Source organism: Tenrec ecaudatus, chromosome 3 (assembly GCF_050624435.1).
Source record: "Tenrec ecaudatus isolate mTenEca1 chromosome 3, mTenEca1.hap1, whole genome shotgun sequence".
Lineage (NCBI taxonomy): Eukaryota > Metazoa > Chordata > Mammalia > Afrosoricida > Tenrecidae > Tenrec > Tenrec ecaudatus.
The window spans coordinates 206,284,696-206,312,144 of record NC_134532.1 but is presented as its reverse complement, the minus strand read 5'-3'; the positions used below and the strand labels follow the sequence as shown (position 1 = coordinate 206,312,144).

The following is a 27,449-nucleotide window of genomic DNA, read 5'->3' as shown; positions in this document are numbered from 1 at the left end:
TGAACTTTCATGATCATTTTCACACATAAAAGTTTTACTTGGTTATTTTACACACATCGGGTAGTTTTCAATAGTCTCTAGTCATGTTTCTCCACTTGAAATTTTACACGTTTTAATCATTGTCTGGTCTTCACATGGCTTGGCAGTGACTGCAACAATGGGCTCAATCACACCACTTGGGAGGATGGGGTCTCGGAGTCAGAAGCGCTGATGGTGCCCAACACTCTACCACAGTATAGTTATGAAACCCATTAACTTTGAAGGATGGTTTTCTTTTAATAGCTGTCAGTTCTTTGACACTGTGCTGTATTTGCTTGTGTGATCTGCCTCTGGGAGAATGAACTCACTTTTTGATAGTACTGTTTAGGAGGACGTGTTGGGGTGTAGGACTGGATAGGTTCAGTTTGGAATGGTCTCTGGATATGATCTCTGCCAGGCACCTACAGGAGGTACCATGCTGAGTTCTGATTAATATAGTTTCAGATCCCTAAGACCCGTGACTTGTGAAAGCTGGGCATGGCTAAATATTACTTGGGGAGATTTTGCACTTTTAGATACAGATAAGATTTTCTCATTCTTGGTTTAAAGTTTTGAGGTGTTTTTCAGTGCAAGGGTTTCATGTTTTTAATATTCCCTACTTTCAGAAAAGGAAACTTTCTTTAGAATTTGAAAGTTCTCTGTAATATCGAAAGACTTTTGTAACTAGTCACACAAATGTTGAAAGCAAATGACGACTCTCTTTAATAACCCATCCGAAACGGCAAATCATTCATGTTCTAATTTTAGAGGCACAACTGATAGAAAGATTCAGTATTTTCTCTTTAGATAATTAAATGGTATTGAAGTGACTTATTGGAAGAAAGATAAGGCTTTTTACTCCCATAAAGAGTTAGGTTCTCAGAAAATCATATCCTTGGCTGCACACCTCCATGATACGATCGCCGAAGAAAAACGGGTGCATAAGCAAATGTGGCGAAGAAAGCTGATAGTGCCTGGCTATCAAAAGAGATAGTGTCTGGGGTCTTAAAGACTTGAAGATAAACAAGCGGCCATCTAGCTCAGAAGCAACAAAGCCCACATGGAAGAAGCACACCAGCCAGTGTGATCACGAGGTGCCAAAGGGACCAGGTATAAGGCATCATGCAAAAAAATATATAGATACATATACCATAGTGAATGAAGGGGGAAGTGCAGAGTGGAGACCCAAGGCCCATTTGTCGGCCACTGGAGATCCCCTCATAGAGGGGTTTAGGAGAGGAGATGGGTCAGTCAGGGTGTGAGGTAGTACCGATGAAGAACACAGCTTTCCCCCAGATTCTGGATGTTTCCTCCCCCCAACTACCATGATCCGAATTCTACCTTGCAGGCCTGGATAGGACAGAGGTTGTACACTGGTGCATATGAGGGCTGGAGGCACAGGGAATCCAGGGTGGATGATATCTTCAGGACCAGGGGTGTGAGGGGCGATGCTGGGAGAGTGGAGGGTGTGTAGGGTGGAAAGGGGGAACTGATTACAAGGATCCACATGTGACCTCCTCCCTGGGAGATGGACGGCAGAGAAGGGGGAAGGGAGACTCCGGATAGGGAAAGATATGACAAAATAACAATCAATAAATTATCAAGGGCTCTTGAGGGAGGGGCGAGCAGGGAGGGAGGGGAAAAAAAAAAGAGGACCTGATGCAAAGGGCTTAAATGGAGAGCAAATGCTTTGAAAATGATTAGGGCAAAGAATGTACGGATGTGCTTTATACAATTGATGTATGTATATGTGTGGATTGTGATAAGAGTTGTATGAGCCCCTAATAAAATGTTTAAAAAAAAATTTTTAAAGTTAGGTTCTCTACAATGGATATATATATGGATTGTGATAACAGTTATACAAGCCCCCAATAAAATGATTTAGAAAAAAAAAGTTAGGGTCTCTGAAACTCACAGGGAGAGCTCTACCCTGTTCTATAGAGGTGCTGTGAGTCAGAATTGACTTGATAGCAGTAAATTTAGTTTTGAGTTTTAGAAAGTGACTTCTGATATTTACCTTTAAGGAATTTTAAATATTTGATACAATGAGACATTTAAAGTTTCTGTGGGACTCTGCTGAGCAGCTTTAACCCTACAGAGAAAACTGCTTAAGATCCTGAATCAGAAACGTTAAGTAACAGAACTACTGATTTTTCATTGTTGTCCTAATCTCAAAATAATCTCTAGAGGTTTAGTGTTGAATCTTCATAGAACAAGGGGTCAGATGGCTAAGCCTCCATTGTAAAACTCTCCGTGGACCATGGTTATTAATTCTGATAATAAGCAAGCACCTCACCTCTTCCTAGTTGCAATGTTTTAAGACGTAAACTTTTTAAGATTAATATAAGGACTATATTATACAGAGTATTTTATTTTTGCTCTGTTGGGGGAAAATTATAATATAAAACACACTTAGTGACCCTTCAGGTCAGAAACTGGAACTCACCCTCAAGTTAGAATAATCAATCATGTCAGATAAAAAGGGCAGCATTTAGTCCAGGAAAGAGGGTCAGGAAAGCAGCAGGAAAGGAGAGGGAGAAAGTGAGCTATGTAAGGTACAGTGGAGGGATTACCATGGATGAGCTGAAACAAAATGTATACGAACTATTGTATGCAAAACTGAGGACCTGTTCTAGCGATCTTCACCCAATCCGCAATCAAAAGAAATACGGACAAACCAAATCTGGACAAACCAAACTAGCGGGCTAGAAACTGAAGCACCACAATGCAAATGAAAAACAAAATGTCTGTGAAAGACATAACTCATGTCACCAATAATTAATTTGTAATAGAAGGTGTCAAATCCAAGCCTCATTTATTGCGTAAACCTTCACCCCCAAACAAAACATATTTTTAAAAACTCCACATTTGTATGAGTCAGCAGTAGAGTAACATAGCAGGTCAACTGATCTGCTGACTCACAAGCTTCCTACTTCCCAGGTGAAGTAGTCAGAATGTTAAATTAAGGACTAAAGAGCTTATGTCAAGCAAAGACAAAATCAGATTAATAAACCGAAACACTCAGGATATGATTTCAGAATCTTTTTCTTTTTTAAATAACTAGTCAGCAGATGGCACTAGAGATCTTTCAGTGTAAGGAACCACAAGCCGCATTGTACTGTCCACCATGCTTAGTTTTGACATCGATACATGCTTTGGGAATCTCTTTATTCACTAATGAATAATCTGATTGATGCATCTGAGAAATATATGTTACTGCCAACTAATTTTAGTTGCAAAATACATCATTTCACAAGTAGGTAAATAATAATGTAAATCGAGGAATCCAGATCTGATGAATTACAGAGTAACAGTCACTCAACATCACAGGGAAATCAAAAAGATGTTATACCTCAGCTATTTAAAACCTACATTCCAACTCACATTTTGACTGGTACATTTCATACTCATTTTACCTTTCTTGATGCCTAGCAAGCACGCACCTCATTAGTAAAGTACCTCTCTCCACATGGAATCCAAACAGCTTAAAATCTGTTTTCTCTTCAAGCTAGTGTATATGTCTTTCCAAAAAGGAGAGGGTGAAAACAAAGTAATTACCCACCAAACAAGCAATCCCTCACTCACCCACCCGCCTACAGGTGTTTAATTAATATGCCCAGTATGCGTTTTTGCAAAGACATTATAAAAACTTAGAAAACAACCTCTCCCGCTATTCTCTTAATTTTGACCACTCAGGTGCTTGGCTATCTTGGGTCCATTTTACCCACCAATGGAGTTCCAGCACAAGAGAGCAGGAGTGGGAATACTAGCAGTCTCTGGGAAGGAGAAAAATATGGTCTTGTTCTTAGTTATCCTTACCGACTTAAAAACCAAACTAGAATTTCTCCATTATGTGAAAATATTATGTAAACATGTTATGAAAACATTTTACCGAGTTCCAAACCAATTACAGTAACTATGCTTAAAGAACAAAGCCCACAAAACGTATAGTTAATGAATAATGCAAAAATATAGCACTCCATTCTGTAAAAAAACCTATGAAAAATATTATGAAAACATTTTATTGAATTATAAATCATTTAAACTATTATCTGTGTTTAAAGAATAAAGACACAAAATGTATGCTTACTGAATAATAATAAAATATAGCAGTTTGAATTCTAATTTAAAAAAATATTCATTTGTAAAAATAAACTAGAGTCTTGAAAAATACACCTTAGAAAATCTAACAGAGATGCTCAGTATTCTATAGTTTTCTATTTCTTAATTCAAAAGAATGCCAGGAAAGGTGAGTAATTTAGTGAAGCAAATTCTATGAAGAACCAGTAATATTAATTCTAGCCAAATATAAATGAACTCCTGTATTTGGCTTAAGTTTATTATAATCTATTGCAAGCAAATGTCTGGCATTAAGGCTTTAGGATTAGTAAAAAATAGTTTCTAGACTCTTTTTTTTAAACCACCTTCTAGAACTATGTTTATACTTTGAGACTGAAAAAAACAACAACCCACAAAAGCCCAAAAACTCAAATGAGAAAGAGGAGGTACATGGCAGCAAACGTACCAATGTGCCTGACACATGGATGGAGGGATGGATTGAAAGGGTGTACGAGCCTCCAATAACATGATTGATAAAAAAAAGAGAAAGAGGAGGAATATCAAACACAGGTTTTCTATCTCCTAAACAATGTTTCTTCTACCAGACCATGTGACATCACAAAAGATTAAATATATATATATATATACTATTATCTTTTAATTTCATTTTCCAAGAACTTTTTGAAGACCCCTCACGAAAGACAGACCTCTTAGTCCGTATCTACTTGATTCCTGAGTTCACATAGTTTGGAAAGCAGTTCAGACAACCATGGATATTGGAGCTCACGGTTACCAGTGAGATCTGTTCCTTAGTGGGTCTTTAAAAAAGCTTAAGAAAGTCTTTTAGTCAATTTGTAGGAAAAGTCAGAACAGTGCATCCAATTCTCATTTAGCATAACTTCAGGAATAGAGTACGTGGTGTAGTGAATTATGCACTGGGCAGCTAATCACAAGGTCACAAATGAAAACCCACCAGGCTATGAGTTGGGCGTGAATTGGATGGGAGAAAGATGTGGCAGACTGCTTCTGTAAAAGATTGAACAGCTTTGGAAACTGAGGGGCAGTTGTACGCTGTCATATGGGATCATTAGAGTTGGAACTAACCTGACAGCGGTGGATTTTTAAATTTTTGATTCGGTGCACGAGAAGACTTGAAGCCTTCTCAGTGATGTACGAGCGTCAAGGGAATGTGACTGTGATGAAGGATTTGTTTGAGTCCTTTTACAGTGAGAGCAATTTATACACTATTGAAGGGTAAGAAAGAGGTGTCCAGGGTTAAATGCTCATGACCGTGAGACTATCTGTATATGTTACAAACTACTATCCCAGTAAACTCTCAGATCATTCAACACTCTGTTGTACTCATTTCATAATTGTATATTTTTAATAACCACATAATTTCAACATAGGGTTAATAAACTACACAACACAGAGTTGCTTAAATTTCACTGAACTACAAATAAAGAAACGCACTGCCACGGAGTCAATTCTGACTCAGTGACCCATCAGGACTGCCTAGAACTGTCTTTCGGTGGGTCGACAGCATAAGCTGTGTGTCTCTCCCTCATGCCTACTTCTCAATGGTCAAATAATATTGTTTGGGGAGAAGATTTCAGTCATGTTAAGGTTTGAAAATGTTGACAATATCTCACTATCAACTCTTTTGCTCATCTATTACAACACACTTTCCATCCACTACTGGATACATTTCAATAAAATGAGTCCAGGAAGTCATACTACACAAGATATCTGGAAAAATATTAATAACTTATCAAAAGAAAGGTCACAGAAAACCCTATGGAGCCCAGGTCCACTCTGATGCATGTGGGCATCACCATGAATCAGAACCAACAGCAGCTTGTTTGATTTTTTTCTCTGTTGCGATCTTCTGCCACCAGTGCAGTGGTGCTGTGAGAAAAAGTTGCTCTCCAGATAAAAGTAGTATTAATATAACTTTCTAAAACACCCGAAAGCATCCCTAACAGACTCTTGCAGATAAAAATGAAAATCTGGATAAACAATCTGGAGGAGAAAACAATGAGACGGACGGTCCTGGGGGGACACAGGAGAAGGGAGGCAGGTTGTTAACAAACCCAGGGACAAGAAGCGATCCAAAATTGATGGCGAGGAGGGTATAAGAGGCCTGGTAGGGGCTTGATCAAGGGCAATATAACTGAGAGGAATTACTGAAACCCAAAGGAAGGCTGAACATGATAGTGGGCCAAGAGAAAAGTAAAAGGAAATGGAGGACGGAACTAGGAGGCAAAGAACATGTATAGAGGTTTAAATACAGGCATGTAATATGTAAATATATTTATATATGATGATGGGGAAACAGATCTATGTGCACATATCCATAGGTTTAGTATTAAGATAGTAGATGGACATTGGGCTTCTACTCAAGTACTCCCTCAATGCAAGAACACTTTGTTCTATTAAACTGGCATTCCACGATGCTCATCTTCCCAACACAATTGCTGAAGACAAAGCGGTGCATAAACAAATGTGGTGAAGAAAGCTGATGGAGCCCAGCTGTCAAAAGATATAGTATCTGGGCTTAAAGATAAACAAGCAGCCATCTAGTTGAGAAACAACAAAGTCCACATGGAAGAAGTACATCAACCTGTGTGATCATGAGCTGTCGATAGGATTAGGTATCAGACATGAAAGAACACAAAATCATATCATTGTGAATGAGGAGAAGTGTGAAGTGGGGACTCAAAGCTCACCTGTAGGCAGCTGGACATCCCCTTACAGAAGGGTTGTGGGAGATGAGTCATTCAGGGTACAGTATAGCGCTGATGAAACACACAACTTTCCTCTAGTTCTTAAATGTTCCCTCCCCCCAGCCCCCACCACTATCATGATTCCAATTTTATCTTACAGATCTGGCTAGACCAGAGGATGCACACTGGTACAGAAAAGAAATGGAAACATAGGGAATCCAGGGCAGATAAAAGCCTCAGGACCTATAATGAGAGTAGAGATACCAGGAGCTGGAACTGATCACAATGATCAACATATAATTCCCTCCCTGGGGGACAACAGAAAAGTGGGTGAAGGGAGACATCGGACAGTGTAAGACATGACAAAATAATAATAATTTGTAAATTATCAAGGGTTTGTGAGGGATGGTGGGTGAGGGAGGGAAGGGAAAAATGAGGAGCTAATACCAAGGGCTCAAGTAGAATGCAAATGTTTTGAGAATGATGATGGCAACAAATGTACAAATGTGCTTCACACAATGGATGGATGGATGGATTGCGATGAGTTGCACGAGCCCCAATAAAATGATTTTTAAAAAATTGATTTTCATGAATGATGTCATATTTACAGTATTCGGATCTCCCTTTTCTTCTCTCCCTCATTGTACTACAAGAAAAAAAATATTAAGTAGCACATGAGAACAGCTACAAAGAGTAGAACATATCATCACTGCCCCAGCAGGAGTTACCGGCCAAGCCAGACAAAATGAAAGCCATCTATTGCTAGACCAAGCTACATCTTTCTCAAGTTAAAAAAAAAAGAATGAAAAATGATCACGTGGAACTTGTCTAGTATTATTTCTAGTATGTACATGCTTGGGAGAGCCCCCTGACTTTGGCTATACTTGTACTCATCTACTGCATACTTCAAATAGGTCTATAAGTTGATATTGTACAGGTCGATCAGAAAGCATTAACTTTAAACTTCTATCACATTCCTAGATGACCTAGACATTTCAAATTAACTTCCACAATCCTATGATCCAAAACCAACTTGCCAACAGAGTTCGGTTTGGTTGAAGAACCTTACAAATAACATCTTATTTCACTTTATGAATGTTTAAGCATACAGTAATTTGTATATGGTCAAAAAACCAAATTCACTGCCACTGAGCCAATGGTGACTCTTAACACCTCTATAGGACCCAATAGAACTGCCCCTGGGTATTTCCAAGGGTGTAAATCTTTACAGACGCAGGTAGCCTCTCCTTCTCCTGAGGAGCAGCTGGTGGGTTTTGAACTGGTGGTTTTCCAGCTACTAACCTAGCGGTGAGGTGCCCATGTTCCCAATGTGTACAGCATCTAAAATTCACTGCTATCGAGTTGAGGCCGACTCTTAACCACCCTAAAGGACAGAGTACAACAGCCCCTGTGGAATTCTCACTCTGCAATGCTGTAAGACTGCAGAAAGCCCCGTCTTTCTACAATAAAGTAGCTCATGGTTTCGAGCTGCTGACCTTGCAGTTAGCAGCCCAACTCATACCCACTACGTCTCCAGGGCTGCTGAGACACCTCAACCCCACTCAACAAGTAAAGCTGCTGAAACTTCTCCCAAACTCTGAGATACCCTTCTCTTTTGTTTTCCTAGCTTAGCCTTTTCTACATGTCTAAGTTTCTTTACCTTCCATATGAAGGTGTCAAAACACTTTCTACCTTTGACAGGATACAGTTTTACCACTTTTCTATTGTTTCGGTGGAAATTTAGTTTTCCTTTTTGATAGGCCTCTGAATTACACTAGCTCCAGCTTTCGCAAAAGTTTTACTCTATGTAGGGGAAGTCCCAGCTTAGGATAACTCCAACATACATCATTTCTGACATAAATCGAATACTTTATTATCTTTGTTTTATGGCTTTCATAAGCAGATATATGGTAGTGTTCTGAGCAAGTAAATCGACATCGAACATCTGCAAGCAAATACCTGGAAAATCTATCAGCAAATTACATGCTGCAAACCGGTATGTCATGTAGTACGTTTTATAATGATAGGATGTACCAAAAGAAAGGCCGGTCATGTGATGCCTGAGAACTCAGATTAAGTTGTAGGTCAGGGACTGTCTGTGTCCAGAAAGACGTGTGTAGCAGCCTTATTAATAATTCCTAGCTACTTATTGCTAACACCTTGCAGATAAGGCAGTACGAAAGCCAGAGCATCAAAGATGACTCATAAACACTGGGAAGGTACCAGTGGCACTAACTGGGAGTACAGGAGGAAAAAGAGTACGTTTACAGAGGAAAGACGTTTATTTTTAGATCTACCGAACCTAACGTTCTCACACAATATAAGCAGAGATGATCAGAGGCGAGCAAGAAGCTGACAGAGAATGTGGCTCATCTGACACAGACTACAAGTCAAAGGGGATGAAACATGAAGAACAGCATAGCCAGGGGTTCCCCGCTTTTCAAAAGCCACTGAATGCCACTTAGCTTTTATGAAAGCCCTTCACTAGTACCTGCTTTCATTAACCAGGTGGGAGAAAGATGGGGCTTTCTACACCCACAGAGTTGCAGTCTCAGAAACCCAATGAGGGGCAGTTCGACTCTGCCCTCTAGGTTCACTATAGGAATCAGTCAGAACTGATTCCAAGTCAGTGAGTTCGGTCTTGGTTTTTGTTAACCAGAAGAAATCCAAAGAGGATTTTTGCTTTTATGAGAAGAGGGAGCCTAGTGCTCTGTGTTTTGTTTTGCTGGGAGTCATGAAGGAGGCAGTCCGTATCCTGAGCAGGGAGGGTAGTGTAGCCAAGCTCCCAGGAGGGACTGACACACACCCTATCAGTAGCAGGCCACCACCATTCTGCTCTGTGTCTGGGAGTACTATGTGCCAGTGTTATTTTAGGTTCAAAGTGCCGCTTGGGATGATTTAGTAGGGTAGTATGTAGATGTGCGGAGGCTGAAAATTTCCGCCCACATAAACGCCTGGTGTGTCTTAGTCATTTTAGCTCTTGAATGGTTTTACAGGAATGTTACACTCATATAGCAAGGGAAACACACACACACACACACACACACACACACACACACACACACACACACACACACACACACACACACACACACACACACACCCACTGCGCCACTCAGTGTAATCGTTCAGGGTCACTACCCTCTTCTGCCCTGCAGAGGGTGCAGTCTCACCACTTTTCCATAGCTCTTCATTAAGAATCCCACCCCAGTAAAACCCAGAATACGTTTGTTTTTGACTGGGTAAGACTGGAAAAGAAAACGCCATCTTTTCATGATTTGCATGTTTATTCAAATTATGTAGGGAAGTGCATATACTACACAAAGACATTGGGGAAATTCATTTCTTAATAAAAGCATTCAACTGTTTAGTTTGCTTCTCTTTTTTGTGAAATTTTTGAAATGAATTTCTAAGGCTATGGCCTTATTGAACAGCTCTTGCTTTCTGTTAATTGTTCCCCAAATTCCTTCTAAGTCTTTATGCAGCTGAAAACTTGTGTTTGACTTATGGGCTGGATTCTGGTTCCTCTGACAGGTAGGTCATCGTCATCTTCATTGTTGTCATCTTGACACTGGGCGTCCGTAATGCTTTACAGTGGCGGTTCTCAACCTGTGGGTCGCGACCCTTTTGGGGGGGGTTGAACAACCCTTTCATAGGGGTCGCCTAAGACCATTGGAAAATACATATTTCCGATGGTTTTGGGAACCTAGACCCCGCCCATATGCAGATACGCCCACGAGTACCCAGTGCGAATGAAGACTGTTACCCATATTACACCATGCTTCAAGAAAAAATTTCATTTGTCATTAGAAATAAATATTTCACAATATATAATTATATATTGTTTCTGTGATTAATCACTATGCTTTAATTATATTCAATTGGTAACGATGAAACACATCCTGCATATTAGATATTTACATTACGATTCCTAACAGTAGCAGAATTACAGTTATGAAGCAGCAACGAAAATGATTTTATGGTTGGGGGGGGGGGGTCTCACCACCACATGAGGAACTGTATTAAAGGATCGCGGCCTCAGGAAGGTTGAGAACCGCTGCCTTACAGGTTGAGACCATGCATGTCTGTGGCGATCTCTGTCGGGATCAGTGAGTGATGTGGCCCTGATGCTCTTTTCTGAGACATCACTACACATGTCATTTATTGTGCCCTGATGAGAGCCTGGGGTCCCCAGGCTCCACGACAGCTTCACTGTGTCTATGTATCACGGCCACTGCCAGCTATGGAGCCATGGTTCTGAGGTCTCCTTCCTTCATCCTTCTCATTGCTCGTTTCAGAAATGACATTGCATCAAGGACATCTCCTCTCCCTGAACTTGCCAATGCCGTCTCAGGCATCTCAAGGTTGGCAATCACCTTTTGAAGCAACTGCTTGCTGTCATTTACTTTAATACTTTGGATAATACCATTAGCCAAAGGTCGCAAAAAAAAAATAATTCAATACTGGACAGGGGCAATGACAAATTACAATCAGCATTATCAAGGAATGCTATTGTTGACTTCATTTAAAAATGCTCCATAAGTTGCTTCCCACCATGCAAGCTTTTCTACTCCCCTTCTATCCCACTGATGCAGATTTACTCTTGACGCATCATAATTTCATGCTCTGCCCAATTTACTCGTGGTTTCTCTCAAATATTTCAAATATCCGCTGCAAATCTGGTCAAGAGGATTCCGAGCTGCTCTTCTGAAAACCAGCTTTCTGAGCATCTTTCTCCCTTCCTTTCAGGGGCCTCGTTGGCCTCAGGATCATCCATCTTATGACCTCTTTTACTTTTGTGAGCCAGTTTTGAACAGCACTGTTCTCAACCTTGTGTTCACTGGCCACACTGCATACGATTCCTTCGTGCTTTCGTTTGTTTGTGAGCTGAAGCTACCTATTAGGTACTGAGAATCCACCGACTTTTAAAAATTTTTACTGTTTCCTTTGCCTCTGCTTGCAGGATTGGTCATGAAATGGGGATATTGTTTGGCAGAAACTTGAAGAAAACACTCAAAAACAGATCTGTTGATCTCTGCATCATTTCTATCCCTTCCTTTCTTAACAGTGATGTTGGTGCTGCTCAAGCATTTGAACTATTTTATGATTTTCTTTAATAATTGAGCAAATTTGTGTTTGGCTGCACTTAATCACACCTTGTTTCATGGTCTCGCTCTCTTTGGTGATCATTTTGACAACGTCACACTTTTCTCTCAGAGATAAATTTCTCACTCTGTTGGCCAGGGCTGTGAGGGAACAAACTTTATTTAAAAGGGAAACAAAAGAGGAAATAAGTTCTTATAAAAATAAAGGAATTTTGATCTTATCTTGAAAACATGACTATCTAAAATGTTAAAGAAAACATCAAAGGCTATTCACATGCTTACATAATAAAGTTAGCACATATCAAACAAGTATTTGGGGGACAAAGAATGTTTTGCTTCATGCACACTGAGTGGCTCAAGGGAGGGCATACTCCCCTATTTGCTGGGCAATGCAAGAAATTTGAATGAAAGGATCTCAAGGAATTGCAGGACTGTTTAAAATTTTAATAGTGTGCATCAAGAGTACAAACCACTACAATCGAAACAAAAAATGAAACAGGAGAAGAGCAAAATTTCCCAAGACAAGTGCTGGATTTTAATGAAAATAAGTAAGTTTTTTTTTAGTATTTCTTACCTTCTTCCAAACTTATGGATGTGGTTTTTCACTGAAGAACTTTACAGGCAAAAACAAATAAAAACAACAACAACAGAATATAAAAAAGGCAAAACTGTAGAGAACAGATGAACTTCGGAGGGAGTTCACAGGAGGGACGCAGTCCTCCCTCACACACAGGCACGGCACGGAAGAAGTGGAGGACTCAGCCTTACTCGTGGACTCTTGTAACTCCTTGGTCGTGGTTTTGGCTTTTGCATCTGCACTTCCTTGTACTGGTGTTGCAGCACAATGATAGTCTTATTACATTTGGGTCTCACAGGGTCCAGCTCTCAAAGAACATTTATTAGACTGAAGTATATGCTCCTAGCAGAAAAAACTTGTATTTTCCTCTCTGACAGGTTTCCAACCTACACAAGTTCTGGCTCTCACAGGTTTTACTGTATATACGGTTTACATACAAAGATGAATATATTATGTATATATCCACATAACACACACACACACACACACACACACACACACACACACACACACACACACACACATCCCTGGTAGTGAGTGCAGTGGTTAAACCTCGAAGAACCTACTAGTCTCTCTGGGAGAGAGATGTGGCAGTCTGTATGGAAATCCAATGGGGCAGTCTTACTCACCCTGCAGGGGTCCTCTGAGCCAGACTGCACTTTAGACAGGCAACGGGGTTATCTGTGTTATTGGGTTTTTTGTTTTAGAGATACGGGGTTTTAAAAAGTTTGTGGTAGCCTTAGTCTAGCAGGCATGGTTCTGCTTTAGTGAATGAGCACTCTTCAAAGTTCTGCCCTGTATCTCCAACCCTCGTTCTTTGTATAAATAATGGCCACCCATCTATGTTTTTAATCTGTACAAATCAAGAATAATCAACAATAATTCTTGTACTGTAGTCTAAATGGCTGTCTTACACATATATACTTTTCTTAATAGTATTTTAAATTCTGTACCATTGGCTAAATTAATGATCCTATCATTAGACTTAGCATATGCTCCATAGGGATGATTTCTATCCCCAATAAATGATAATTATCATCTCTGAAGTAGACCAGGGATATATATAAAGCATAGGCATATGAACGGATTTTGAGCTTGCACTTAATTGTAGCCCAAATTTAAGAACAATTAGTTCTTATGACGTGGCCCTAACTTATTACTCACCCTTATGAAGAGATCACTGAAGATATGGGAGACAGAGCAAAGTGTGCTGAAGAAATCAGAGGGTGCCAGCTATCAGAAGGAAAAGCATCTGGGGTTTACAAGGCAAATCTTCGAACAACCAGCCATCTAAACGAGCTGTCAGTTAAAACCGCATGGAGAAGCACACACCAGCCTGTGTGACCTAATGATTGTAAATAATAAAATCCAAGACAGGAGCTAAGAATTGTATTAGAGCTGAGATTCGGAGTATCCAGCAGTTTGCTGAAGGCTATGGATGACAGTGAAAGCCTCACATGCATTTACAGGTCCCCAAGTAGATTAAACCTTTGGAGAATCCTCACTGGCCAATGTCTAGGGATGTAAATAATCTTGTCCTCAGATGAAGCACATTGGAAAGTAGATGAATGCAGAGATAGGCATGTCAAAATGTAACACCGTGCCATGTGATCTCCCTTTTAACTCATTTTAAATTTGTTTTAGTTTTTATTGTCTTTCTTTAAAAAAAAAAAAACCATTTTATTAGGGACTCAGACAACTCTTATCACAATCCATACATACATCAATTGTATAAAGCACATCTGTACATTCTTTGCCCTCATCATTTACAAAGCACTTGCTCTCCACTTAAGCCCTTTGCATCAAGTCCTCTTTTTTGTCTGCTTTCTTTTCAATTGAGGTTTTTAGGTGTCTTATTTTGTTACTGTTGTATCCCCCCACCCCTGGTGTTTTTCTTTATATGAAATTTAGGATATGTAAATCGAGAGGGAGAGCAACTTGATTAATAGAATATTAAAGTTATGACAGGAGAGGCTTGGGGAAAAATTAGGAGCTAATAATAATGGGTGCAAGAAGAAAGAAAATGTTCTAAAACCGATGTGCTGATTGCACAACTCTTTTTAATGTTAAACCATTGAATTATAAAATATACGAGTTATATGTTAATAACACTGCTAAAATTAAGTAAATAAAATATAAATGTTTGTGGGAAAATTTCATTATCTTTTATTTCCATTTCCCCACAAACATTCTGAAGTCCTCTCCTATGCATACATTAAAACTTACAAAACTTGTGTAAGGTGGAAACCTGGCAAAGAAAAGTATGCAATTATTTTTCACTAAAACAACAGACAGAAAAGTGGTAAATCTGTCAAATGAGGAAAACTTACAAGACCCAGAAAAACAAGGTAGTCCCATCTAGTTATAGCTCTCCAAGTTTAACACCACGTGCAAGGCAAGCATGTGTGTGTATACATACACACACACACACACACACACACACACACACACACACTTGCAGTGTGCAGGTTCTATGGGTAAGGGGTTTAACGTATGGCATTCTAGGGAACAGCATGAAGAAGCATATCATGAGGAAGCAAATCAGGAGCGAGGTGGGCATGATTCTTAACCCTTCTTGTGCAAGGACTCCTTTAGCATGGGGAAAGAAGCATATTTCAATTAAGCAGAGTTACAAAGGAAACAACTGTATTAAAATAGTTGTCACATTAAAAATTATGATAATAGATGTACTTATTTATCGATGCATTAGAATACATAATCTAGTAATTAGTTAATGTCGACTATAAGTGTGAAGTGGTAAGGATGTAAGCAATAATTATGTAACATAACGTAAAACAGTCCATGATTTTGACAAGCAAACCCACTGCCACTGAGTTGATTCCGACTCTCACACAGAATCTACAGGACAGGGCAGAGCTGCCCTCTTGGGTTTCGGAGGCGGTAGACCTTCACAGGAGCTGACAGTCTCATTTCCCTCTCCCTAAAAGCAGCTGGTGGATGTACACTGCGGGTGTAGCAGCCCAAACGCCACCAGGACTCCTTTCTCAATAGTTATTACTAATACTACTCTACCGCTGTTTGCTGCCTACATCCGATACTTGGAAGAAGTGCTAAATTTAATCTAGAGATCAGTGGTTTAAAAAAAAAAGGCAGGGTGATTTTGTTTTTTCCCATTCAAGTTTGTGAAACTATGAAATCCTATCTTAAAATCTTTGAAGGAGCCTATGAATCCAAAGTAAGGAACCCTTCAGATAAAAGGTAAATTTAAAGAGATACAAAATGTTGATAAAACAGTATCATGGAAATTATAGCAGCATTTTGAATCAGAAGGATAAACTACTACCACATAATTTCAAACATGTTCCTCCAAAACAAGTAAAAGAAGGGTATACCCTGTCAAAGGCTGTCCACCGCGTCTGAGCCTTTATGGGTTTCACTGGGCACATGGTTCTCACAAGTATAAATGCAGGCGGGGTGGGGATGCGGGTCTGAGTGCAGCATGATGTTGTATGCTGAGTGGATTCCACCACCTAGTGGTGCCATCCGATAGAGCAGAACTGCCCCACAGGGCACTGGCCTTTCAGGTGGTCTACATATGGAAGATGATTCATTATTAGTGAGCAGGACAGATCAGCCACTTTCCTCAGGGGTGAGGGTGTAATGTAATCAGGCACTTTATTACCATGGGGTGTGTGTGTGTGTGTGTGTGTGTGTGCGTGCGCACACGCACGCACGCGCGCGCATGCCAGCAACAGTGCTGGAGGCCTTGCTGGAATGATCCAGGGCCACTGCAAAGACAGAGACCTACACTTTATCTTGGATTACGGGCTATAGTCCAACAGTTTTTAGCTGCAGGGAAAGGGGGATGCGGAGTAATTTTGTTCCTGAAAAGGGGCAGTAGGCCAAGTAAGTTTGGAAACCTATCTACACAATGGCTTGTGTTGCACTTCAAGTCTTTCTAGAAATTCCTTGAAATGCTGGATGCTTTCCCACGCTACGATGTCTTCCTGCTCCTCAGAAGCAATAGCACCTAGTAGTAAGTGGTACCAACCTCCACCAAGAGTAGTTGTTGACAGACAGTGCCTTATCCTATTGCAGCCACCTTCAACACTGCCACAGAGCTTAGCAATCACTCCAGGACGTGGGGGGTGGGTCTCGTGGCTGATAGTGGCACGAACATCCGACTTGTAGAATATACCTGCTCTGGGCAGCGTGGGAGATGTTACATCGCTAGAAAATCCTTTAGAGCTCCTGCAGTTGGGGCATTCATGGGAATTCATGGAGACCAGAGTAAACCTGTTGAAATGAGGACTTTTTACCAAAGAACATCTAACTTTTTAACAACTACATAAACAGCACAGAGGCCCCATCTGACCTCCTCTGGCTACATACGGGAGGATAATCCAATCACCAGCCAGAGATGCTTCCACTCTCCATCCTTCTTGACCCTACTCTGACACCAACCAACCATTCCTCCCCTGGCACTCTTCTCCTCAGCTGGGTTCAATGATCCACTGCAATGGCCACATAAGACTCAGAGATAATATCACGATTAAGAAAAGTTATTAGGCAAGTTAGCAGGTTACCACAAGTCATCAGAAAACATTCAAGATATACTAATCAATGATCCACAGCAATAACTCTCCTCGGGCGGCAGGCACACATCTCTCTAGACCTCAGTCTCTCAAACACAAGCTCCTTTGACCTCTGTCTCCTCCATGGACCAGGAAGCCAGCCTGCTGGTCTGCCTGACAGTCTCAGTCTCCACCCTGCTCCTCTGCTCTGTCTCATGGTCTCCTTCCCTTAGCCCTATGGTCTTGGCATGAATATTTTGCTTTGTCTAAGACATGGTCTTCATGCAGCAGCCTCTGGGGTCTCTGGTCTTGACTTCTGCCACTTTAATCAGGGATTTCAAACATGTCCCACTGACGACTTTTCTTCCTTGATGGTCCCAGGATTCTCTCTCCCTGCTTCTGAGATAGTGTTTTGTTTGTTTTTTCCAGCAGACTTTTACCACCACCACCACACTTCATCCCACCCCCACCAGCCAAGGACAGCTTGGTTAGGTGGAGACTCAATACATCCCACCTCAATCCTAGTCCATTAACATAACAGAGAACTCCCTCCAAATTGGGATTAGAATCAGAGGCACAAAAGCCAGACTTCACAATACACCACATAAGAAATGATAACTCCCAAACCAAACTCCCTGCTACTGAGTCTTTGCTAACTCACCATGACCTTGTAGGACAGAGTAGAACGGCCCCTGGGTTTCTGAGAATGCAATTCAAAGGGAATAGAAAGCCTAATGTTTCTAGCTGGAGCAGTGGGTTGTTTCCAGCTTCTGATCACAGCCCATTAATCGACTCCATCTCAACAACAGAATCAAGGTCACTAAGACTCACTGCCATGCTCCTGCAGGAAAGGGCAGAACTTCCCCTGAGTAAAAAGCCTCGTCTTTATCCTAAGGATTGGTTGGTGGTTTCAAACCGCACATGTAACCCACTACTTCACCCAGGCTCTCCAGAGTGAAAGCCAAGTCAATACAAAGCTGACTCCACATCAGTTCAGTCTGATACAGATCACTCTAGCCACGCCAGGATTAAAATGTCATGACAAATCAATGTCAAAAATGACAGGTAGAATGGAGAGCTGAGTAGTAGAGGTTCATGGTCAACCAGAAAGACTATCATTGCTCTTTCTTGTCTATTGAATATGAGCCATAAAAGGCCCTCCTGCTTTGTTTTTATTTATTCACTTTTACTTTCAAGTGGCGCGAGACCCCTAAAAAATGTAAATAAAGTACTACTCACAAGCAGGTTAAAAAACAAAACAAAAAAGTTACAAACTGTTTACCTAAAAATTAATGTGATAGATATAGATACATAGTATTAACTTCTAATTAAAATTCAACTCTCATTTTACAAGTAGTCACTGAAAATCAATTAGCAAGGCTAAGGTAACTATGATACGTGCTCAGGATAATGGGAGAAACACTGAGGAAGAAATGATTTTCTTTAAACCCCCAAAGAACAACAAACTCACTGCCACAACTCAATTCTGACTAGGGATACAATCTAAAGATTATACAGAATTAATATCGACTTCCTACAGAGCCTTCACCCAATTTCCACTAAATGTTAACATCCAATAAAACCACAGTACACCTATGAAAAGACAGTAATATTGGTATAATACTGCTGTAGTTTGAATTGTGTCCACCACACATTCTTAAAGGAGGTCTCAGAAGGAGTTGTCTTGGAGAGCACCTTGATTTGGACTTGTAGCCCCTAGGATTATGAGAAGACAAAATTCTATGCTTTAAAGCCATCTACTTTGTGGTGCCTTTGGATGGCAGCTCTAGGAAACTCAGGCCGACACTATTAACAGCAAACTTTCTTTGGACTTTACCGGTTTTTCTACTATAATATTCTTTTTCTGTTTCTGAATCCAACCGAGGACTCAACACGGCATCCAGGTGTCAGGTTTCTTTCTTCGGTTCAAATCAATGAAAGCTCTTCCGTTTTTACCATTCATGATGTTGATATTGTTAATAAGTGTGGGTCTACTCTCTGGTACAATGTCCCTCAATTTATGTAACTTCGGGCACTGTGGGCTAAGCACGGGGCTGTGAAACGGCAAGTTTGGTGGCTCAAATTCACCAGCTGCTCTGTAGGAGGAAGGATGAGGTTGTCTGCTCCCGTAAAGATTAAGCAGTGTCGACAATCCTAAGGAGCAGTAATACTTTGTCCCACATCAGCATTGTTGAGCTCAGCTCAATGGCAGTGGGCTTTTAAAAAAAAATCATAATATAATTGGGGGCTCATACATCTCTGATCACAATCCATACATCCATCCTTTGTGTCAAGCACATTTGTTGCCATCATCATTCTCAAAACATCTGCTTTCGACTTGAGCCCTTGGTATCAGCTCATTTTCCCCCTCCCCCGACCCTTGATAATTTATACATGATTATTTTGTCCTGTCTTAGACTGTCCCACGTCCCCCTTCACCCAGTTTTCTGTTGTCCATTCCTCAGGGAGGAGGCTATATGTAGATCCCTGTGATCGGTTCCTCCTTTCTATCCCACCTTCCCTCCACCCTCCTGGTATCACCTGCAGTAGGCTTCTTATGGGTAAGGCAGACGTAATGGAGTTTTGTCACGATTGTCTCAGTTTAGGGGATGAGCGAGTTGCCATTGCTTATTAGTGATGTCTACCTTGACCACTTGACTGGTTAGTTGGGGGCCTGCTGGGTTCTCTATTGTAAAGTTACCATTGGGGCAATGTGCTCATGCTTTGCAAATAACTGTTTTCCTCCTCAAATGATTAGGAACTGATTTTAGCCTCATGTTGGTGGATGAATAATTACTGTGCTATATTTATGTCATTCCTTCTTTTTACATGTTAAAATAGGATTTTTCTGTAAGAGCGGTTTCCTTATTTATTTCTGTATAAAAACACAGACATCAACTTCATTCTATCAGTTCCAACCAAAATCTACCACTGATCTTACTGCTCAAATTGATCCCACTTTAGAAACCGAAGCTCACCCAGGTTGGCTCCTATGGACACGCTTCAAGGCTTTGTTGACTTCAAACCCACTAGCAGCTCCATGGGCGCAAGATGAGGCTGTCTGCTCCAATAAAGATGTACAGCCCCAGAAAGCCTCCATGGGACCACTGTGAAGCAGATCTGACTAGGCAGTAGTGAAGTTTTAGTGCTAAGTTCTGGCATCATCAGACACTCCAAGGCCAGGCCACCTTGTATTTCAGCAGCCATATTCCTGGAAAGCATCACTTCTCCAAAGAGTCCTGGTTCCGTTATTGGCGTATTACAAAGAATATTTATCCGTTTAATTGAAATTTTGTACTTCAGTGGGTTAGCTTAACCCCTAAGTACATGCACACAGTATTTTGGAGTACTGTTCCATGACTAGGGAGCTCTGGTGGTGTAGTGGGTTGCACATTGGGCTGCTGACCTCCAGGTTACTAGTGTGAAAACACCAGGTGCTCTTTGGAAGATGAGACTTTCTACTCCCATGGTCTTGGAAATCCCGGGGCAGTTCTATCTTGACCTACAGTGTCACTAGGGTTGGAAATGGATTTGATGGCAGTGAGTTTGGGTTTTGTTCCATGACTATAAATATCTTGTGCTTTGACAAAATATTTAACAATAAAGGGACATTATCCGTACTTTTAAACATTGCCAAACTTCACAAAGGATATTTTTTTAAAAGGCATAAAAGGAAATAGACTAGCTTATAAGCAAAATTTTATTACATTTGGATATATAGCAACTGAAAAGGTGAACACAGATCAGAAAACTACCTCTATAGTTTTTGAACAGTAACTGATGAGCAAGATACACTTGTATTTGCTTGATCATACAGTATTCTTGCTGTATTGGGTCTTAAAACTTATTAGGCAGCTTGAAGAATGATATCCTAAATACAGCCTGAGAGTATGTCATACACATAATAATGCATTTAAAAACATTATTTCCTATCACCTTTTACCTACTAAAATGTATAATTTAATTGTATAAATAAACTGGGAAGAAATATATATCATGGAAAGTGTTTTTTTGTTTTATGTCGGACTAAAATTCATCTACCCAAAACACAAAAAAGAAGTGTTTATGTCTTAGGCAGGGTTGTCCAGATAGAAAAAAAAACATTGAAGTGTGTGTGTGTGTGTGTGTGTGTGTGTGCAAACATATATAGTAAGACAGAGAGATATATTGATTGACTGCATTCAAGGAAATAGCTCACACAGTTGTGGACATGACAAGTCCCACATCCGTAAGTCAGATGTCAGACTGGAAGCTTCTTCTGACTCACATGGCTACTTGTTGGCACACTTCAACAAGTAGAGGGAGGTCCTGGCTCATGTCCCAGGAATGGAAGGGGAAGCAATGCAGAATCCAGAGCAAGAGAGAGTTTTAACAGACCACCCACACATTGGTGAAAAACTGCCCTTACAACAGATACTTGAGTGAAGGTGTGGCTTGAGTGATGGTGCAGCTTTAAGAAGGGTGTGAATTAAAGCTACATCCCACACTAACCCTGCCTCATTAGCACATACAGGTTAGACATTATAACCCAAAACATGGGAACTAATGCATTAGATATCCAAATGCAGCACTAGATCACAGGAGAAAACTACACGATACTGAGAATCCTGGCCTCACCACGGTGACACCTAACAGTAGCCATCACAGTTTACCCTTTGTTAACTTAGCACCTGTACTCACTTCTTAAATCATACACAATCTCTAACTAAATACAATGATAAGGTCATACTTGTGCCTAACATGATACAGCTGGCCAGACATACAATTGAAAAAACAAGTGTCTTGTTTACTTCCTTTTGTATTGTATAAGTGATAGGTCGAGAGAAAACAAGATTATCTGAAACACACACACACAGAAGACGACAGTCCTTGTTTATATAACTGGCCATGAGGTAATTATCAGTACTTGGAACGGAACTGCCTTTGTTTACTGCCCATTCCAGAGCCCTTCCATCCTCAGCAAGCACCTCCGTTGCTTGTTGAGATGACCCAAACTTTATTCTTCAAGTGTCTGAGCCACTTGGAGTTGCATCTGAATGGGGTTGCTGTAGTTTGTCATTGATTTTAATTATGGGGAACGGTAGCACTAAGAAACCTAAAAGATATGTGGCATTCCAGACCTATTCTTCTTTACCTCCATCAGGTACTATCGATCTGATTTCCTCTTGGTAATCAAGATCAATCACAGCAGCAGTGGTGAAATTAATTACCTATGTCTCTTTATCCTTTTTCCATAAATGATTGGGTCAACAACTCAATTCACTGCAATAGAATTGATGCTGACCCATAAGAGACCCTTCAGGACAGGGCAGAGGCTGCTTGCTCCTGGGGGTTTACCGTGATTGTTACTCTTTTGTGGGGCGGAAAGCTGTCTTTCTCCCGAGAAGAGGCTCGTGGTTTCCAACTGCTGATCTTGCGGATTATAGCCCAACATGCAACCACCACATCACCAGGGTGCCTTCGTATGGGGATCTGAAGCAAAATTTTGCAAGTCAGTCACTTGAGTTAACCAGGAGTGGTGCCACTCTCCCTTCCAACCCAATTCCTCAACCTCTGAATCCTGCTACGCTACACGGAGTGCTGGTCAGAGCGTATACAGCCTCCTGGAGAACAGCCCTTCAACCTAGCAAAGTATTTCCACTAAGCTTCTACCTACTGCACATACTCAAATATAAGCTGAGTTTTCCAGCACATTTTAATGTAGTTTTTGTGGTAAAATTAGGTGTCTCGGCGGGCATTCGGGCCGGCTTATACTCGAGTATACAGGGTAACTGTCTTTTTGAGGCCAAGCAATCAGACTGTTCCGAGTACTGCTCTGGCGCTGATGTCCACCGTGGTAACCATGCCCACCGTGGTAACCATGCCCACCTTGCACTTGTTGATTAAGTGGCGCCACCAGTGTCCCACCAGCCCCCTATAGGGAGGAGTTAATTCAGTCCCCGTCCCTCCAGAACTCTTGATAATTTATAAATTATTATTTTGTCATGTCTTACACTGTCCGACATCTCCCTTCACCCACTTTTCTGTTGTCCATCCACAGGGAGGGAGTTATATGTCGATCCTTGTGATCGATTACCCATTTCTACCCCACCTTCCATCCACCCTCCTGGAATCGCCACTCTCACCACTGGTCCTGAAGAGTTCATCTGTCCTGGATTCCCTGTTTCCAGTTCCTATCTGTACCAGTGTACATCCTCTGGGCTAGCTGGATTTGTAAGGTAGAATTGGGATCATGATAGTGGAGCGGAGGGGGGTGGGAGGAAGCATTTAAGAACTAGAGGAAAGTTGTATGTCTCATCGTTGTTACACTGTATCCGGACTGGCTCGTCTCCTCTGCACAACCCTTCTGTAAGGGGATGTCCAGTTGCCTACAAATGGGTCTTGGGTTCCTATTCTGCACTCCCCCTCAATCACAATGATATGATTTATTTTTTGATGCCTGATACCTGATCCCATTGACACATCATGATCACAAAGGCTGGAGTGCTTCCTCCATGTGGGCTTTGTTGCTTCTAAGCTAGATGGCCACTTGTTTATCTCCAAGCCTTTAAGACCCCAGATGCTATAATATCTTTTGGTAGTCGGGCACCATCAGCTTTCTTCATCACATTTGCTTATATTCAGCACATTTTTAATGCCGTTTTTGTGGTAAAATTGGTGCCTCAGCTGATATTCGGGTCAGCTTATACTCAAGTATGTGGGTACATAAAATAGCAACCACAGTTCCCTTCACAAACTTGTTCCCACTGTTATGGCACAAAGCGTGTCCTCTAGGCATTCCACGTGTGAGCCTTTGGGCTCAATCTGCTAAATCCATTCTAACACGTCAATTTCCCTAAGCCTTGGGATGCAGTCTACTAAAGCAGTCTGGCACTTCCACTTGCTTTAACCATAGTCCACTGAATCGACCAAATATTTTCTTTTCTATCCTTTCCAGCTGAAACACTGAAAGATCTTTGTTTAATGGACCCTTATCAATACAAACAGACTGATCCAACTGTATGTTTCCTACACTATTAGCCTGCACCCTAAGTAGCCATCACCACAGACATTTCCCAGGTTTCCATGTGTCTGTATTAGAAAAGCCAAGTAGTTCTTCTGGAGCACAGTGCTCCTCTTCTTCTCTTGGGTCACATTTTGTTCGTGACCTTTGGGGACTGATTGGAATATAAGCCCAAGTGTGGTAGCAAAAGTAGGTGGTGGGAATGGATCCTAGGAACACTCACCAATGACTGTAAGGAACTGGCTACAGGTGAGGTCCCACACAATGCCTCACCTGCCCGGGCAGCCAACATCAAAAGCAAAGACTCTTCAGATACAGTTAGATAAATTTCATCACATGGGAGCTGGGGGGAGAGAGGGGATTAGCACACAGAGATGGAGTAATCTCTTCAGATGGGAGGGGTGGTGCTGTGGGTGAGAGCAATTTGATGGAATTTATGGGCCTATGTCCCTAGCTTCCTGATTATGTTCTTGTATGTCCCCATTCCAAGTGACAAAGATGCCATTTCTTCCCAGTCCATGCCCTCATGTTAACTTCAGACACCCCTGGAGGTTGGAAATTCAACTGACATTGTAATTCGGCCACTTTCATAATAAGAATCTGAGTATGGTTTCCAACAGCGTATCTGTTACTCTAAGCTACAAGGCTTTCTTTCAAAGTCCCATCAACTTCTTTACCTGCTTGTCTAACAAAAGTAAGACCCACCAGCTCCGGTGTACTTCTCACTCTGATACAATTGTAGAAAAGTATCCCGAGTGCAGTCAGCAAGAGTGCCCCTGTTTCTCACAAACACGTGGCATTCTGCGGTGGTACTTTTTAACGTTTTTATTGCCACCTCATGCTATGGATCAGCAGTGCCCTTTTTACTGCACACATTACTACTGGGGACAGAGCCAGCAGCATCTTCATTAAAACTAACCAGACCTGAGCACCAATGCCGAAGCTGCATCCGTATAGTGCGTTTCTCTAGAACCAAACAGCCCAGGCTAGGTTCTCTAGAGAAGCAAAATCAGTAAACTATATAAATATGTATCAATGGTTTTTGTTGTTAGTGTTGAGTCAGTTCCAACTCAAAATATATCTAGAGAGAGATTTAATTCAAGGAAACCGCTCACTCAATTGTGGAGTCTGGCAAGTCGCAGAACCATGGGCCAGGTGACAGGCTGGAGATTTCTCTTGACTTACGTAGTTGTAGGGGAAGATAAGTCCAAATGGTAGGTCAGAGGGAAGGCTGTTGGCTCATGAACTGGGGGATCTGGAAAATTCTAAAGCTCACAGGGGTCAGGTAGCAGGCTGCTGGTTTATGTCCTAAGAGCCACAGGTTAAATGATGCTGACGTGGACACAGGATTCAGAGAAAGAAAAATGAGTGTTTGCCAGAGCATTCAGTATGCATCATATGCAGGCTCTATCTTCAAGGAAATGCCTCTCACAGCAGGTACTGAGTAAAGATGGGATTTAAGTAAGGTTCTGACTAGTGGAGGGTGGGACTGAAGGGTAAGACTTTTGCAGGAGTGCAACTTAAGATCTGTCCCACACCATTCCTGCCCACTGACACATCCAAGTTAGGATCTATAGCACAGAATACGGAGGACAACCACATTAGATCACAAACGGGAGGACTCATATCATACTAAGAACCACTGCCTAACTAAGTTGATACATAGTCTTAACTATAGATAGCAGTTTATTACATAAGACACTAAGAATATGCAACTTACCATGGCTTTCCCTGTCTCCAAAGTCTAATGTAACGACAGAGGTCAATCTACACTCTGAAAGGGATAATGGTCCTTAAAATTGGCAAATGAGAGGAAGAAAATTACCCTTGAAAATTCCATACAGAGTCATAAGCAGAGCATACAGCATTTAACCCAGAATCTCATTGTTATTATATATTATGAAACATATCTTTTAAACCATGTTATATTTGCAGATTTATTTACAGAATTGGAGGTGTTCAACAACTAAGCTAAGCACTATTAAAACAGCAGTAACTTTGCAGATTTCCCCTATCAGTCTCAATTGGTCAGATGCTGCTGACAGAGTAGAACAATACATAGATGCCCTGACAGCACAGATTTTTATTTTTCGTCATGCTCTCTCTTCAGCAGAGCATGTGGAATTCAAGTGCCATCTTGTGTATGTAATTTGTTACAGGTAATCTAAGAAGAAAACTTTCATTTTTGCCTGGAGGGAACAGAGAGGAAAACAAGGAAGGGATCAGCTGTAAAGGACAGTCAATAGTGTTGTGTTTATCATCAAGGTATTTGAGAGAATAGGTTAACTACGGTGAAAAAAATCCCCAAAGAAAAGTAATATGAAGAATAGGGTTTTTCATGTTTCTCTCAATTTCTGGGTAAATGGAGAATTCACTCAACATTTAGTGAGCATCAATTAATATGTCAAGTAGTAAACAGTTTTCCCATATCAGAATTTAAAAAAAAATACTATGGGGTTATTGTCCACAGGAGAAAAACTGGGCAGTTTGAAAAAGGGGGAGTGGGAGCAGGAGTTAGTGGGAATAAGGAAAAACTTCCAATGTCAGGCAGACACATCACATCCTCGGGGATTCTGTGGGGTACAGTAAAACTGAATAGAATATCAGAGACTAGTTATAGGAACTATTTGAAGCACCCCAGCTCCTGCCCTGACATGAAGGAGATAACTTAAGAAACAGGTGGAAAGATATACCATATAAAAAGCTTAAAATTCTAGAGCTGCCAAGTGGAGTGACTTAAAAAAAAATAATGGTGCTCTCTACCCACATGAGGGTTTGAACCACTAGGTTGGGTAAGATTGTCTTGGGAGACATCCCTGTTTGGGGTTACTGGTGGGGAACAATGGGCATTTGGTGTAATTTCGTACTGTCACATGTGAGCACTCTAATCTCCTTTCTTAGGGATTGATGTAGCCATCATATGCAGCAGGTAGAGAGCACCATTATTTTAAAACAAAAACCACTCCACTTGGCAACTCTAGAATTTTAAGCTTTTGATATACAGTGGAATCCCAGTATTCAACCGCCTCGGATTCTGACAAGAAATGTTGAGAAACTGCAACGCAGCTCAAACATAACATCAGAATCAGACCCGATGCATATGATTTTTGTAAACAAAAGCATTTCGTGTTTTGGTTAGTTGTTTAAATCTTTTGCGGCTGTGTTCCAAGCATTTTGCTATAATTCTCTTAGTTTTGGTGGCTTTTCTACAGTTTTTAGATAAAAATCATGGGTCCTAAGAGTTTTCGCGAATGCTGAAGACAAAGCAGGTGCATGGGCAAGTGTGGTGAAAAAAGCTGATGGTGCCCAGCTGTCAAAATATATAGAATCTGGGGTCCCATAGGCTGGAAGATAAACAAGGGGCCATCTAACTGCGAAACAACAAAGCCCACATGGAAGAAGCACACCAGCCTGTGAGATCACAAG

General features: G+C 41.1%; 1 protein-coding gene across 9 annotated transcripts in view; it reads right to left on the bottom strand.

The window, feature by feature from the left end:
- The window catches only part of LCORL (ligand dependent nuclear receptor corepressor like), a 201,201-nt gene that overhangs the window by 86,341 nt on the left and 87,411 nt on the right, over positions 1-27,449 (bottom strand). The window contains exon 5 of one of the 9 annotated variants that reach the window (XM_075544495.1): positions 10,153-10,412. The exons of the other annotated variants lie outside the window; for them this stretch is intronic. Within the exon in view, the coding sequence (XP_075400610.1) occupies positions 10,408-10,412 (5 nt within the window). The 3' untranslated portion in view covers positions 10,153-10,407. Of the gene's footprint in view, positions 1-10,152; positions 10,413-27,449 lie in introns of those variants that run through there. 9 annotated transcript variants of the gene reach the window in all.